Source organism: Passer domesticus, chromosome 16, assembly GCF_036417665.1.
Source record: "Passer domesticus isolate bPasDom1 chromosome 16, bPasDom1.hap1, whole genome shotgun sequence".
In the NCBI taxonomy this organism is placed as follows: domain Eukaryota; kingdom Metazoa; phylum Chordata; class Aves; order Passeriformes; family Passeridae; genus Passer; species Passer domesticus.
Window position 1 is genome coordinate 6,415,023 of NC_087489.1, and position 15,729 is coordinate 6,430,751.

Genomic DNA, 15,729 nt, shown 5'->3' on the forward strand with positions numbered 1-15,729 from the left:
TTACTGCTTTCAGAGGCCAGGTTACAGCCAGATCATCACCTAAAGCAACACGCTTTTTGTGATTAACCCCTTGTTAGAGTTCCCCTCTACATTCCGTGAAAAATACAAAACCAGCAAAATAGAAGTGACACAAAACCACCCCAAACTACCAGCCAGAATCAGATCTTATTTGATTAACACAAAAGCTTGTGGAAATTGTGCACTTCAGCTATACCAAGTGCAAGACTACAAAGCATGGCTTGAAACTTGGGCCTAGAAAGGTTTCTCAGAGGGCACTGACCTAAGAGTTTTGGCTCCCTAATCCAAAAACCACAATAATCGACCAAAAATATCAAAGCAGGCTGGGAATACATATCATAGCCCACAGGAAGCTTTAAGTAATACTCTAGAAGTCAGAGATGTTTCCTTACTTTTCATGGTGCCCTCCTCCTCTTCCTCCTCGGTGTTGATGACCATGGTGCCCAGCTGGGACTCCAGGGTGCCATCGTGCTCTATCATGGTGTTGGCTCCATCACTCATGGTGTTCACAGCTCTGATTGTGCCAGTTTCATCTCCACTCGCCCTCACCATGGTGCCCGAATCCGTCTCATCCTCCTCCTGTTCAAACATGCCACAAATACAGATTTTAGTGATGAAGTGCCATGAAGAATGTCTGTGTTTAAGGACACTGGCAAGTCACACTAATTCAGAGGTTTTTACAGACACACACAGAAGCAACGTTTGGTTTATGCACTTTGTTCTCTCCCTGTCATCTCCAAACAGGTAATGAAAACTAACGAATGCTTTTCTGCCAGCACGATAAGAGAACAGATAAATAATCAGCAGAAACTTCTCAGTGCAAGTTGTATCTCATTTCTGAGCTGGTGAAGTGTCTGTAAGAGTAGATTAGAGCACTCAATCAGTCATTAGTGTTTCTATTCATGCAGGCACTTCTGAGAGCTGACCCTAACCCAGTCTCCAGTGGTGCAGCTCACTGAGGAGTCACCAGCTCTAAGTCTGGAGAGTATGTGGCACATTGAAAGAAAAGCCCCTCACCCTGTTTTTTTTCTATTTCTAACATTTAGGTAGTTTTACTCATTATAAACTTCAGGAGCACTGGAAAAAAAATTAACTACATTTGCAAATCTTTAAAAAGGATTCAAACAAATGCTCAAAGTTGGGTAACTTTTTAAAATGAAAATTACTTAAAGGGACTAATAACAAAAGTTGGAATTACTGCTGCCAAGGCTAGGAGACTGATTCTATAGGAAAACACAACCTCTTCAAACCAATTCTGGCAGAGCAACTTCTTGGCAGAGTTATGTTAGCCAAAGGTGGCAGTTCCATCAGGTGCTGTGTGCTTCACTAAGTGTGCATTGTGACTAGGACTTCATGAGGAACAGGGTCAAGATTTCCACAATCCATTTGGTTTTCTTCAAAATGTGGACCAGCTATCCAGCTGCAGGATCAGAAGTCCCTTTCTAGGTTTACAAAAGAGTTTCTAGGCATCTCACCTTAGATGAGATGCTCCTGTTTTGTTCTCAGGATGAAGTTCACATTCTTTATGTGACCATGGCCTTACTGATCTGTGTTAGTGTTAGAAGGAAAGCACACAGGTGTTGCACATCAAACTGTAACACTCCATTTCAATGTCATGGAAAGAGAGAAGTCACCTCTCCATGTGCTGGTGCTCCCAGCAGCATTTTACCTATTGTGTCAAGAGTGTCTATAAAATTTACTCCCCAACCTCAAAACCAATAGCAAAAGAGAAGAAAACTACACAAGATGCTAATAGAGGAGAATTAATTTTGTGTGGAGTCGAGTGGGTGAGAGGAAGTAATAAATTTGTTAGCTACACATCATTTAACAAAGGACTGCATCAGAAGTTTTCACATCACTTGGGAAGTGTTTGGGAAGCTTTTCTGCTAGCAGACACGGAGCAGAGAAGCTTCAGGAAAACACACACACCAACAGAGAGGACTCAACTCCACCACACAGACACCACCTCTCAGCACTGTGACCCCAGATCAGTCAGAAATGAAAAAGGGATGGCAAAGACAAAACTCAGGGTAGGAACAGTACTCGTAGAATTGACATCATGGCAACGTGACCAATAAAGTTACTTCCACACTGAATAAATACCCAGTCCTAGACTGCAAAACCAATGCACAATGTGCTCAGCACAGACACCGTGGACCATGCTGCCCGAGTGTCACCCTGAGCAGGGCTGGCATACAATGCCTTGTGCTGCCCATTTCATTTACTCAGGCTGAAGCAGGCAGAGGCTCAAAAACCAGCTTTCAACATGCTTCCCAAATCCACATGCTGTAACCACTGAAACAAAGAGCCAAACTGGAATTCACAGCAAGCCCTGAACACTTCCCATGCCCTCACCTCAGGCTTCTGTCGGTTGCTCTTGTGTAGAAGAAAGTTTCTATAAGGGATGTTCTAAAGCACAACAGTAAAACAACACAACAGACTTATATCACAGTGCATCAGAGATGATATTATTATTCTGTACAAGGAGAGAAGTCTAAGACCTGAATCTACCATGAAAACATTCTCACTGCTGCATAAATAATATAATCCAACTGGGAAAATGAATCAAGTCTTTTGCATACAGCACTTTGTAGCCCAGCCTCAAGCTACACTGTAAGGTGAACAATACCCCACACATGCTGCCTGTCCCACTCAAATACAGCTTGAGCAGGGACCAAGCATCAGGTTACACAGTCATAAAGTAGAAAACTCCAAAACTAAGTCAAATCCACTGGCAATTGGACAAAATATTGCAAAACCAAAACCTGAAGCAGTTAAGCCTTATGAAAGGAGCGAGAGTTTGGACTTTGCCCACTGCTGCTATTAAATACTCACTGAATTTTCTTCATCCTCTTGATCGAGTTCACGCTGCTGTGCCTCTTGGCGTTTCAGCTTGATGTCCATTGCTTCATTAATCAGGTCTCTCAGAATTGATACTCCTTTGGCACTTTTAACAAATGGATGCTGAGGAATATTTTAAAAACAAATAAGCACTCCATCCAAAGCAGGAGAGAACAGTAAAACACTATTACTATGGCCTACTTCAAATCAAATTAAGGTTTAACTCGAAACATTACTAAAATAAAGATCCAGTCCTTCTGTTTGGCACAGGAGGGAGAACTTCCACCCTCCAAACAAGATCAAGCTCCAAGGGCACAACTGATGTGAGACCTTGGGCTCATTCACTACCCACAGCTTTACTCACTTCTTTCCTTAGCTCAGCTGTCAAGAACCAATTACACAGACCATTACCATGCCTGGAACATTCTGAGCAACCACTTACACTTAGCCTGCCCTGTTTTGTGTTTTAAGAGACACTTTCTTGGCAGTGCTAGTGGGAATTTGAAAGTAAAACAACAAATCCAAACCAAACAAAACCAGCAAACCAACAACAAACTCTGAAAGCCAAAACAACAAAAACAACTCAGAGAAGACAAAGGAAGTTGAAGTCAGACTGGTTCTTAGAGAAGAACTGAGAAGTTGAAGTTGTGTGAAATTTTTCATAGTGAGTTACTAAAAAGTAAAATCTGCAGCGAGCAGGAGCATCAAGAAATGAAACCAACATCTCAAGAGGCACAGAGCACAGCCTAGCCTGGGCAGGCCTCCCCCAGAGCTTATGCTCTCCCAAGAAAAGCAGACCTGCAGCAGCTGTGTGGCAGTGGCCCTCTGCTCCGGGCTCTTCACAAGACACTGCTTCACAAAGTCTGTAAAATTGTCCGACCACAGCTCCGGTTTCCGGAACGTTGGAGGTGGATTGGTAGGAATCATGAAAATGGCCTGAAAGCAGAAGAATATTTCAGATTTCCACAACACAGCTTAAAACCAACAATTCAACATAAATACACCCAAACACACACTGGTACTAAAGAACAGTGGACTTTTCCAGGTGCTGCCTCTGAGGAGTTTGTGCCAATATTACACACAAATCTGCTCACAGGGATGAAGCAGCAGGAAAACAGACTTTTCACACTAGGTGCTCACCTGGCTGAGCCATTATGTGCCCCAAAAGTGTGAATCTGACATTTTTCAGTCCCTAAAATTTGTGCTTGCATTAAAAACAAAGAAAAAAAAATCCACTTTGGATAATCCAGCTGAAAATATCCTTCACATCCAACACAGAGCACCAGCTATGTCTTAACAGAAGAGAATTGTGCTTTTTTTATTCCCATGCAGATTCTTCTTCACAAAGACCCGTTTTTCATTTAACCAACAGTACAAAGAACTGACAGAAAACAACTTGTTCTATAGATTAAAAACAAGATTGCATGCTGATATATGATTCAGCCAGCTATGATATCAAACCTTTCCATAAAGCAATACATTTAAGGCCACAGTCCTTACCCTCATGGGATGAATATCTGCATATGGTGGCTTTCCTTCAGCCATTTCTATTGCAGTGATTCCCAGGGACCAGATGTCTGCCACACAATTATACCCAATTTCCTGAATCACTTCTGGAGCCATCCAGAACGGGGTCCCTATGACTGTGTTCCGCTTTGCCATGGTGTCCTGAGCAGAAAAGGATAAAGATCCAGACAATGGCAACTGTATTAGCCACAAACAGTCATTAATGATTAATCATCATTAATTATCACCTTAATTATCTTGCACGCATGCAGATTATTAGACTCAGCAAGACTAGAATACAGAAGTCTGCAAAGATAAATCACTGAACTTAAAAGTATACTAAAAAAAGCAGCAAATGCTATTGCAAACCATTACTTAGTTGTAACAGCTTCCACAGAGGAAGATCTGCTCTAATCTGCTGCTGGTTTAGCATCTCATGTTGATGCAAAGTGCTGAAAACCAGCTATGAACAATTTGTCCAGCTCCACAGTCCCATCACACACACAGGTTAAAAAGATAAACTGAAATGTTTTTAGCTTTTACTTACTGTAAGTTGTCCTGCCACTCCAAAGTCAGCAAGTTTAGCATGTCCCTCTGTATTCAGCAATATATTTCCAGCTTTGATGTCCCTGTGTATTTTCCTCATAAAATGCAGGTACTCGAGTCCTTTCAGAGTTGATTGCACTATTGTAGCAATTTCCTCCTCTGTGAGCTGGAGAAAGGGAGAGTTACTGCCAACATACCAGTGGCTGAGACACAGCTCTGTTGTGCTTTGGTCTGTGTTTTACTGAGATTCACTAATTGCCACTTAATTGCCTTCACTAAAGGTGGCCATACCGATGGGGAATTAGTGATTTACAGAATTACGTAGCAGAATTAGATCACAAGCAGCAAACATAAACACACCACCTCATTTCATATGCCATAACCTTTTCTCAACTAGTAATTCTTATCCTGCAATAATCAAAGTAAGGCAAAGTAGGGTCTTACTTGGAATCAGTCTGGGTTTTCAAGAAAACCAACACACCAATTAAATTGTCCAGATAACCAAAACTCAGTGTAGTCAGTTTTCTTGTTTTCAGAGTAACAAAGGACCTGCATCTCAAATTATGGCCAATGGTTGTGTCAGGCACTGAACACTGAGAATTTTGCCCTAACTACTCAGCTTCCCTGAGCTGCTGGACACCCACACTCCCACCCATGCACTCAAAGGAGAAGGGACACACGTACAGTTTTATTTCGTAACCGAATAATGTCAGACACAGATCCAGCACCACAGTATTCCATCACTATCCACAGGTCTGTGTTCTTAAAATAGCTGCCGTAGTATTTCACCACATGAGGACTAGGAAAGAAGAAGGATAAAACAAAGGGTCAAACACCAGGAGCCAGCATCACTGAATAAGCACAGTACACTGCAGAGACCCTAAGTATGCTTTAGAAACTCAGTGCTGAAGTGCCACTGAAACCCAGAGCAGAAGTATTCCAGAACACCCTGAATTCTGCACAGGGCTCCCCAGTCCTGCCAAGCCTGTTCCCACAGCAGGGCTCACATGACCTGCCAGTAAGTCACTCCAGGGAGCTGAACTGTCCAGCAAATCCCACGGAAACAAGGGGTGATTAGCCTTCAGTCTGAACCAGGTTACAGCAGGGTCACTGCTGGGGCAGGACAAGGAATGGGAAACAGGCCACAGCAGCCCCTGGTAAAGGTGCTGCAGAACATTTCCAAACAAGCAGAAATAATAAATAAAGCCCACAATTTGCTGGAAAAAAACTATCATGCTCATTTAGACAAATGTTCCTCCACTGCCACATGAACCTACTTGTCTCTTTGATTTAGTCCAGGATATATTTTAGCATCTCAGCATAACCTAAGACTCTGTCTCGGTCAGCAATCTGGCTGCCCAAATAGCAAACAACCCAGTAAAGTACACTGCTCAGAAAAACCATGTGTCCTCTGGAAAAGATAAAGCAGAAACTAACAGAAAGACTGTCTCTGATTTGCTGGGAATGGAGCTAAGGAACAAAAGTGTGTTTAATCTATTCTCTGCTGAGCATTTTCTAATGAAAAAGCTTTAAAACTAGCGAGTCAGTCACACTGCACAGTGTCCCTTAATGCTTGCACAGAAAATGTGATGCTCCAGTGATTCACTCCCTCTGCTGTTCACAACTCTGAGGTCTCACTTTAGGCCTTACAATACTAATATTTAATTTAAGAGAAAGTAGTAATGCATTTCAAGTTACACACTAAGATTTTTCAGGAACAATTTCTTTTCAAGATACACTCTGCTGCCTGCCCCTAAGTCATCTTCATTTAACTACATTGAGAGTGTAATGCAATAGAGTAAGTGACTGGGACCACAGTTTTATACTGCTCATGTAATTTATTTTAAATGGCTTTCCACGCAGGAAGTCCTTCAAAGTAGTGTTTCCTACGGCCAAATTCACAACACCAGAAGAAATGAGTGTATTTTAAACCTTCAGCCTTGGACTTTGAGAGGGTCTCCCCCACCCACAAGCAGCTCTTCACTGGCCAAGTCACTGCAGCATCTCTTCCTATAAAAACATGCACAAAGGGCAACAAGAACCATCAGGCCACAGAGCTGCCAGCAGGTTCTTCAGGGGATGCTCAGACCAGCAGACAGCTTGCACTGCAGCAGAGCTGCAGAGGCAGGACAGCAGGAAGGACAGCCCTGCCACAGGAGCAGGGGACAGCAGGGAGGCTGTGCACACGCAAGAGCAGCCATGCATTAGCGCCTCTCATCCACGCGCCCTTTAAAAAGGAAACAAAAAACCTCCTTCTAACAGTTCTCTAGGCCTTGCTGGGAAGCCACCGCCACCCCTGTGGGCAGGGCAGCTCTGCTCAGCACACAATCCAGGAATTATGCCAGAAATTGACTATGTGATTTAAACACATTTGAATGCACCACAGTACTCAGGACTATATTGTGATCCTGTTTAGATTTCTACGGTTTGTGCAGCTCTTGGGACAGAGCATCACGTTAAGATGATGGAAAAAGGTGCTTCTTTGGTCTCTCTCTTTGTGGCAGGTGTAAAAATCCTGTTATTGGACACTCCCACTGTCCAAGGAGTGAGGGTGGCCGGGCAGGAGGCAGCGGCTGCTCGCAGGGCTGGCTCTGGGCTGCAGCCACTGCAGGGTTACTCAGCTCAGTGCCCTCTCCTGCTGCAAGCCACACCTCTGCTGTCTCACCTCTGCACTACCCAAGTGGTCAGCTAAGGGACTCACTTGATACCAGGTAACTTGACTGTACAAGTCCAGCCTTTTAAAAAAAACATTTAAGGCAACACCAAGGCTCTTATTTGATTAAATGCCAGGTCGCTGGTGATGCTTTCCCTTGCATGCCAATAAAGGGTTTTGCAGCACACACTTACCTGTCACATTGTTGCATTATGGATATTTCCTTGATGATTTCTTGCAGGTCAGATTCCACAGGAACTTGTTTAATTGCAACAACTTGACCCGTTTCTTTATGGATGGCTTTGAATACACTGCCATAAGAACTAGAAAACAAAACATTAAACAAATACTGAATATAGTAATGTTTAAAAAAATGCACATTATGGTTTTGCTTTTTGTGAGTGTAACCATCAGGTAAAACATTAATTATCCTTTTATTAAAAATATTTTGTATTTTAATACAAATAATCAGCCCACTAACTTTTAAATACTGTAATAAAAATAAGTCAGCAAACTTAGACAGTGAGGAAAGAGCACACCATCATTGCACTGACCATAGCTTTGGAATGGCCTTTCACACAAATTCAACACCTAAAACTTCTCTTTTTCCAGCACAGAGTACAAGCTGAGCACCAGTAAGAATTACAGCTCTGGTCAGAGAGGTTTGCTTGTTCCTGTCAGATATTATCAGTCTTATTTCCAGCTTCTTTACCTACAGCAGCCAGGCAGATTTACAACTCAGTCTTTTCAAACTGCTCAAGGCAGTGAACATGTCACTCCAGGAGCGTTCCCATGCTGCTCTGCCTCACCAAAGGGCACAGCATCACAAGTTCACTTCCACCAGGCAGATCTTCCTCAAGAGGTACCAGGGATGAAGCACAAAATCTCTTGAGTTCCCACAAGATTCTACCAACTCCAGGCTGGGATTTTTCACAAACTTTTAAGCTCTCTACTGCTGACCCATAACCTGCTAGTTGGATTAAGCTCCTGGGAATCAAATCCTTTATTCTGTTATTAACCAAACAATGTCACAATGTCAGTAGCTACCTTTCAGAAACAGGACCATGACAAAAGTGAAACATGAGAGTCCACTGAACACACCTCTGTTACACAGATGTGTTTTCCTAGAAAAATGTACACTGGGGCCACTGGAACACAACACATACCCTTCTCCAAGCTTCTCCAGGACATCAAATACTTCTTCAGGCTGTTTGGTTAAACTGTCTTCATCTAACTTCTTCAGCTGCCTGTATAGGTAAGAAGAGAGAAATTATTACATTTAATTTTATGGCAGTTTGGGCTGTGCTCAAACAGAAGAATAAATAGCACCACTTAAACATACAAAGGGCTTGGCATGAAGTAAATTGATTATGAAATACGTTTATTTCACCTGATGAGGAGACTGAATATTATTAGCATCCAATAGCAAAAAAGGACTGGAAACTACAAAGAGTAGAATGTGAGCAGGCACACAAATCTACAGCTCCTCTTGGCAGAAAACAGTTTCAGGATCTATATGCTGGTGGTCACATCTCAGTGTGGCACAGTCTTGAAGCCATTGCACATATCTGCTGAATTTCAATATCTGGAATGGAAGGATACCTACCAAAAAAAGGGAACATCATCTTCCCTGATGCTTAGAGTTTATGTGGAATACATTTGTTGGGAGGCAGGAGGCAATACTGCTCTCGCCTGTGCATTTTTAACATCGAAACTTCAGATCTTAACTTCATGGGCTTGGACATATACTAGGAAAATTCTATCAGAAAAAAGGAAACTGTATCTGACTCTTGGGATCCTAATGCTATCCCTCTTAAAGTACTGCTAGTAAGAGTCAGCTGAAATAATTTCTAGGAATAAAAACCTGCCATGTGCTGTGATTCTTCATGTGCCCCCCCTTTCCCCAGTACAGCTTTTAGGGAGATCCTGTACACAAAGCAACAAGAAGCACAATCATATTTATTTAAGTCCACACTGGAGAGCTGTTCACCAAACCTCCTGAAACAGCTAAGGACTACATAACAAAAAGGTCTGAAAACAGTATTTTATTGTCAGTGGTAAGAGTATCCAACAGCCCACAAACAAGTGCTCTTTCATTTTCATGTGAACTAAAAAAAAAACTGAAACAACAATAAACAAAAACAAAAACCAGCCAACAAAACCCCCTCCAAACTCCCTAAACCAGCTCATTCAAGTTTTTTAAAAGCAGAAACTTAAAAAAGTCTCAGAGTTTTTGGCACTGACTGGTGTTTAAAGTAAAACACGCATGGTTGCCTGCAACTGTGAATTACTCCTGAAAGCTCTTACAGCTGTTGCTAAAGATCAGAACTCCAGTTACAGGAATAGTAATTTTTATACTAAATAATAAACTTTTTTACCCAATTTCTTCAGAAATAGAATGAAAAACCATTCATTGATCCCTGGCTATTATGTTTATGTACAAAAGCCACACGGGAGGAGCAGCTCACGCATGGAGCACATACAATGGCTTCCTGAAGCAGAGGAAACATTATATAGAAGCAAACTCAGGAAGTGGTGAAATACTGAAAGTAGCTGCCAGCTTCCCTGCTCAGATAAGCATTAAACAGAATTTACTTGTCCCTGTGAAAATGGAGAGGGAAGAAGGTGTGGGAAAAGGGGAAAAGCAAGTAATACATGCACCAGAAAACACATAAGGCACCATTTCCAAGGAGCCCAAAATGTGGTGATGCAAGAGGCAGACCCTTCTTGTTTGAGGCCTAAATTCTACGAGCATAAAAGGGAAAAAAAAAAAAAAGACTTCTCATATACCCAAACACAATAACCAGACAACCACTGTGCTTGCAGCAAACAGCACAATTTCCACTACAGACCAGGAGCCCAGTTACTCTGCATTGTGCTGCTCCATCGAGTGCACTCAGTGCTGTGTTCTCCGGGATGTTTATGCCACAGATGTAACACCAACACAAACCCAACCTCACCTCTGTTGTTATTCAGATCTAATCTTAATCACCTGCCCCGTCAACACCGGCATAAGCAATTACAGAATGAAACCAAGCTCGTTTTGTTTTTTAACAGAATATACATGACTGTTTAACCAAAGGGGCCAGTGCCACTGGGGACCAGCGCCAGCAGCTTCCTTTGTTCGCTGCCGAAGCGTTCCGGGCCCCAGCTGCGAACCACTGATAGGATTGTGACAGCGGCACTTCACTGGGGCTGCAGCGCTGCCCGCAGCCCGAGATACCGGGCTCACGGCTTTTCGCCCCGAAACCCCCGAGGCTCCGGGCTCGGTGTGCCCGGTGCGCTCGGTGTGACAGGTGTGCCCCGTGTGCTCAATGTGCCCGGGCACGGCGGCACTGCCAGGGCCGGGCACCGCTCCCGGACACGGCACCGGGGGCACAGACCCGCACAAAACTGACCCAAGCAGAGAACAAGCGCCCGGGGCTGTGTCACCCAGGGGCACGCCTCGCACACCGCGGTACCGGCGGAGCTCCCGCAGCAGCGCTTCCCCCCAGCGCTCCGGTTCCAGCCGCTTTCCCGCACCTGAGTGCGGTGCTGTCCAGCAGGGACTGCGGGCGCTGCCCGTGCCACGGACTGCTGCCCACGGCCCCGGGCAGCGGCACTGCCCCGGAGAACCGAGGGGCCGGAGCTCGGCGCGCCCGCAGCCCCGCACCGACAACAACAACAACAACCGGAGCATCCCCGGTCCCGGCAGGACACCCCCCGCGCTTACCGGCGCGGGTTCCGCAGCTGCACCGTCTCCATGGCGGCCTGTCGGTCTGTCGCTCACTGCTCCATGGCCCCGCTCCGCCGCCGCTTCCGCCCGCCGCCGGATGCCAGCGGGGAGCGCCCGCCCGGCAGGGGCGCGGCTTCCCGGGCGCGGCGGCAGCGGGATGGCCGCGTCCCCCGGTGCGCTGCGCCGGGCCGGCAACGAGGAGTTCCGCCGCGGGCAGTACGGCCCGGCCGCCGAGCTCTACTCCCGGGCGCTGGCGCAGCTGGAAGCCGCAGGTAGGGCATGACCGGGGCGGGCGGGCGGGGGCATCCTCTGGACCGCGGCTGAACCGCGTGTGCCCCGCGCAGGGGATGCCAGCGCCGAGGAGCGCAGCGTGCTGCTGGCCAACCGCGCCGCCTGCCACCTCAAGGACGGCGCCTGCAGCCTCTGCGTGGCCGACTGCAGCAGGTGAGCGGCGGCGGGGCCGGGGGGACCGGCGGGAGCGCTCGGCCGCCCTGCGCGGCTCGGGGAGCGCTGCCGGCCCCGGCTCACGCCGCCCGGCGCTCTCCGCTCCGCCGCAGCGCCCTCGAGCTGGTCCCGTTCGGCATCAAGCCCCTCCTGCGGCGGGCAGCGGCGTACGAGGCTCTGGAGAGGTACGCGCTGGCCTACGTGGACTACAAGACGGCGCTGCAGGTGGACTGCTCCGTGCAGGCGGCGCACGACGGGGTCAACAGGTGAGCAGCGCTGCCCGCTGCACAAAGGCTCGGGGATGCGGCGCTGGGTGCTGCTGCCTCCATCCCTGCTGCCCTGGCAGCACGCGAGTGGAGCGAGGCCTGGCCGTGCTCCCTCTGCCTGCCTGTGCCTATAGCTCCTTTCGGGGTGCTGGCCGAGGTCTGGGAATGAACGCTGTGGGACTGGTTTTGCTTTGCTCAGTGCCTGCTTTAAAGGAGATAATGAACTAAGGTTCAGCACCCTCTCCTTTAAGCCTCTCTGTGTTTACAGGCTGCTATAGTTCTGTTCTCTTTCTGGTGCCCTCTGCTTGTCAGACCAAGGAGTGAGATGCATGTCTCTTGCTCACCTGAGCATGCCCATGTCCTGTTGTGTTTTTAGCCCTGCTGGTGTGAAGGTCATCTTTTTGCAAATGTCCTGTCTGTAGAATAAACCTAGCTGAGATGCACGTAAAGAAATTAGCAAGCAGAGCAATGCTGTACTTAACACACAAGCCAGGTTGAAAGGGACCTGGCTGGCTGCTGCGTGGCCCATCCAGCCTGCCGGGGTGACTGGGAGCTGTCTCTTCCAGGATGACTAAAGCCCTGCTGGAGAAGGATGGCGTGAACTGGCGTCAGAAGCTCCCACCAATCCCCACGGTGCCTGTTTCTGCCCAGACGAGGTGGAGCATTCCTTCTGCCCAGGCCCCTGGGGCAAGCACTGCTCCTGCAACTGCACCACAGGGAGAAGGAGGTGGGAATGTGCCCTTGGGCTGGACAGAGAGCCCTGTAGCTCCCCAGGGTGATGAGCAAGACAGCTGCCACACCTGCTTGGTGTGTCTGATCCAGGGCTGAGGCCTGGAGAAACCCAGGCCTAGCCCTGCCACAGCCTTTTCGGTTGATTCTGGTTTCTTTGATGTCTCTGTGTCTTGCCTCTGGTATGGGGATATTTGTTTTTTGTGAGGCTGTGGTATTCCTGGTGGTTTTATAGAGTTCTGTATCCTTTCACACCATTTCCAGACAAGACTGCTGCTGGCATGGAGAGAGCAAGAATGCTTAAGGAAGAAGGAAATGAATTAGTAAAGAAAGGAAACCATAAAAAAGCAGTTGAGAAGTATAGTGAGAGTTTAAAGCTCAACAAGGAATGTGCAACTTACACCAACAGGTACTGTTCAGCTCTTTGCCCAGCTATTTCTGGCCCTATATAAAAACCACCATGGTACTTTCTGGCAGAACTGTTTAATGTTTGCTCCCAAACTAATGAATAAAGCAGAACCAGCCCCTCAGGTTCACCCCAAGTGCAGCCTCCCCTGTAGTATAACATTCTTTGATCAGGTACTACAGAACCCTTGGAGACACTCCCCTCTGGGCTGCCAGGGGATTTCTCCCATGACTGCTTTGTCTGACAGGACTAGGGTATGTTGAGTGGTCCCTGCTCTCCTACAAACCTCAGACTGCTGTTCTTAAACACTCCAAGTAGTTCTAAGGCAGATGCAGCAGGCAGAGCAGGTGCTGCACTGGCAGAGGCAGGAGCCTGCATCCTCCAAGTGCAAATGCATTTTGGCTTTAGGGCAGGTTGCTTTAAACATCTTCCTTTTCGTTTCTTTGAAAAACCATTTCCTTTTTTTTCCCCTCCCTGTAAATGAAACCAACTTGAGCTCAAGAATAAGATGTCAGAGCACACGAGGATGGTTCTGGAGCCCAGCTTTGTGCTGCACTGGCAGCTGCTCTTGTGTTGTGGCAGTGGATGCTGCTTTCAGCCTGAGGTCTCTGAGAGGTGTGTGTGTTGCAGAGCTCTCTGTTACCTGACCCTGAAGCAATACAAGGAAGCAGCACAGGACTGCACTGAAGCTCTGAAGCTGGATCCTAAGAATGTCAAGGCACTCTACAGGCGTGCTCAAGCTCTTAAAGAACTGAAGGTAAGTCAGGAGTTTCTGAAGGGCTTCAGGCTAGGACTAGGTGGCTGTTGATGCATGATCAGAGCCAGAGATACCCTTTAGGGCTTGTTTGTGTGCTAGACAACTCTGCCATCAGACCTTTAAGGACTAAGGGTCAGACATCACACTGTGCTGTTTGAATCTCACGAGTTTCTCAGCATTAGGTCCTGTTTCTAGAGATGCTGAAGGCGACTGCTTTTCACAGAATCACAGACTATGCTGAGTTAGAAAGGGCCCACAGGGACCCTCGAGTCCAGCTCCTCACCCTGCACAGCACCACCCCCAGCAATGACACTGGGCCCCAGAGTGTTGTGCAAACACTTCTTGGGCTCTGCCAGGCTTGGTGCTGTGACCACGTCCCTGGGGAGCTCGTTCCACTGCCCACCCACCCTCTGGGTGCAGAACCTCTTCCTAATACCCAAACCTCCCCTGCCACAACTTCAGGCATTCCCACAGATCCTGTCCCTGGTCACCACAGAGAGCAGTGCTGGCTTGAGCTGTATCTCTTTGTCTCATGAGGAATGCTGGAGTCAGTACTGGAGTACATATTAGACTCAGAACACACCTGAGTGATGAAATTATCTTCTCAGCCCTAGTTTGAACATGTTTTAGAATAGCTACATCAATGCCAGTGCTTGAGCAGTTACAGAGGGAGTCACAGGCTTGACTGTGCTGTGTCAGCCTCTGTTGCTGGGTAGTAGTTCTGCCTTAGACTGTCCTTTTAATGCACTGCCCCTTAAAAAATGTTCTCTTTTTAGGATTACAAATCAAGTATTGCCGACATCAAGAGCTTGTTGAAAACTGAACCAAAGAACACAGCTGCACTGAGATTACTGCAAGAACTGAACAGAGCCTAGGGTAACCAAGCAACAAGGAAAGCTTTCTTTTCCACTGCAGAGAAAAGCTTTCTCCCTTCTGTTGTTGATACAGGGACCAGTCAATGCAGCATTGGTGTTGGAATCTATCTTCCAGTGCTGCTGAGATCTAAGAGGTTCTGTACCAGCACAATGCTTGTTAAGACATAGTCTGTATCAAACTCTATTAGGCTGGCTCTATGATAGTGCATAGTTTTAGTGCCCCTCTCCAAGAGGCATTTAGGTTAATTTTCCTGGTTGAAGTCAACTTGCCTCTAACTATTGGCCTCAGGGACTCTTTACATGTTGGCTAAGATGCACAGAAGTGGCTGTTCCTGTCTGAAGAGCTACAGGCAGAGGGGTTTTAGTCCTCATTCAGGTGACAGTTTTGCTGCATTTGTGCTGCTATTTCTGAAAGAGAGTTGCTGCAAGAGCTGCTGTAGTTGCCAGAGCACCACGTACCCTTCTTGTGGCAGGGGCACAGTTACTTGCACAGGGCCAAGCTTGTTCCCTCTCCCCCTTGATGCCTGCTGGCCCTCAGCTGGGTTCTGCTGCTTAGTGTGGCTGGGCAGATGTTTACAGTAGCAGCTTTCTTTAATTATTCTGCACATTTAAGAAAACAGCAGCAAGTTCAGCCTGCCTCTTTACACTGTGCACTATTTCAAATTCTGGGTGCTTGGGAGTTTTGCAAAGGTTTTTTGTCTTGTGTTTTTTTCAAAAAAAAAAACCACTTTAGCTCCTCTGTGCCTTTTGGAGCAGTTGCTGTGGGGTGTTACAGGGAGGAAAATACACAGTAGCACCTCAACTAAGGTCTGGCTTACTACTTCAATGCATGTTTAAATTTCTCCTGAGCTGGTATTGATGGCACTGATTTTACACAGTAGATAAAGAGATACTTGGAGTTACTTTGTGAACTGTTAAAACCCGTTCTCATTAAAGCCATGTTTATTTTCACTCCAGGACTGCGTTTTTTGTG

The 15,729-nt window shown here is 46.7% G+C and overlaps 2 protein-coding genes across 3 annotated transcripts in view; one reads left to right on the forward strand and one right to left on the reverse strand.

The window, feature by feature from the left end:
• The window catches only part of STK4 (serine/threonine kinase 4), a 46,900-nt gene extending 35,474 nt beyond the window's left edge, over positions 1-11,426 (reverse strand). Inside the window, exons 1-10 of one of the 2 annotated variants that reach the window (XM_064391162.1) lie at positions 11,277-11,426; positions 8,731-8,811; positions 7,759-7,887; positions 5,596-5,710; positions 4,913-5,077; positions 4,360-4,527; positions 3,658-3,795; positions 2,854-2,982; positions 2,374-2,427; positions 411-597 (exon numbers count right to left, since the gene is read on the reverse strand). In XM_064391162.1, the coding sequence (XP_064247232.1) occupies positions 411-597; positions 2,374-2,427; positions 2,854-2,982; positions 3,658-3,795; positions 4,360-4,527; positions 4,913-5,077; positions 5,596-5,710; positions 7,759-7,887; positions 8,731-8,811; positions 11,277-11,308 (1,198 nt within the window). In that variant the 5' untranslated portion in view covers positions 11,309-11,426. The remainder of the gene's footprint in view (positions 1-410; positions 598-2,373; positions 2,428-2,853; positions 2,983-3,657; positions 3,796-4,359; positions 4,528-4,912; positions 5,078-5,595; positions 5,711-7,758; positions 7,888-8,730; positions 8,812-11,276) is intronic. The other variant, XM_064391164.1, reaches the window with a different exon arrangement.
• On the forward strand, positions 11,420-15,712 carry TOMM34 (translocase of outer mitochondrial membrane 34). Its single transcript, XM_064391165.1, has 7 exons — positions 11,420-11,551; positions 11,624-11,723; positions 11,837-11,989; positions 12,556-12,716; positions 12,983-13,127; positions 13,755-13,881; positions 14,658-15,712. The coding sequence occupies exons 1-7, from the start codon at positions 11,437-11,439 to the stop codon at positions 14,754-14,756; spliced, it is 900 nt and encodes a 299-aa protein (XP_064247235.1). The 5' UTR covers positions 11,420-11,436; the 3' UTR covers positions 14,757-15,712.
• Positions 15,713-15,729: the final 17 nt, after the last annotated feature.

Bases quoted from the DNA above. Each gene is read 5' to 3' on its own strand.
- TOMM34 (XM_064391165.1), top strand. From the start codon at position 11,437: ATGGCCGCGTCCCCCGGTGCGCTGCGCCGGGCCGGCAACGAGGAGTTC. The intron at 11,724-11,836 runs GTGAGCGGCGGC...GCTCCGCCGCAG, and splicing joins TGCGTGGCCGACTGCAGCAG to CGCCCTCGAGCTGGTCCCGT. The intron at 13,128-13,754 runs GTACTGTTCAGC...TGTGTGTTGCAG, and splicing joins TGTGCAACTTACACCAACAG to AGCTCTCTGTTACCTGACCC.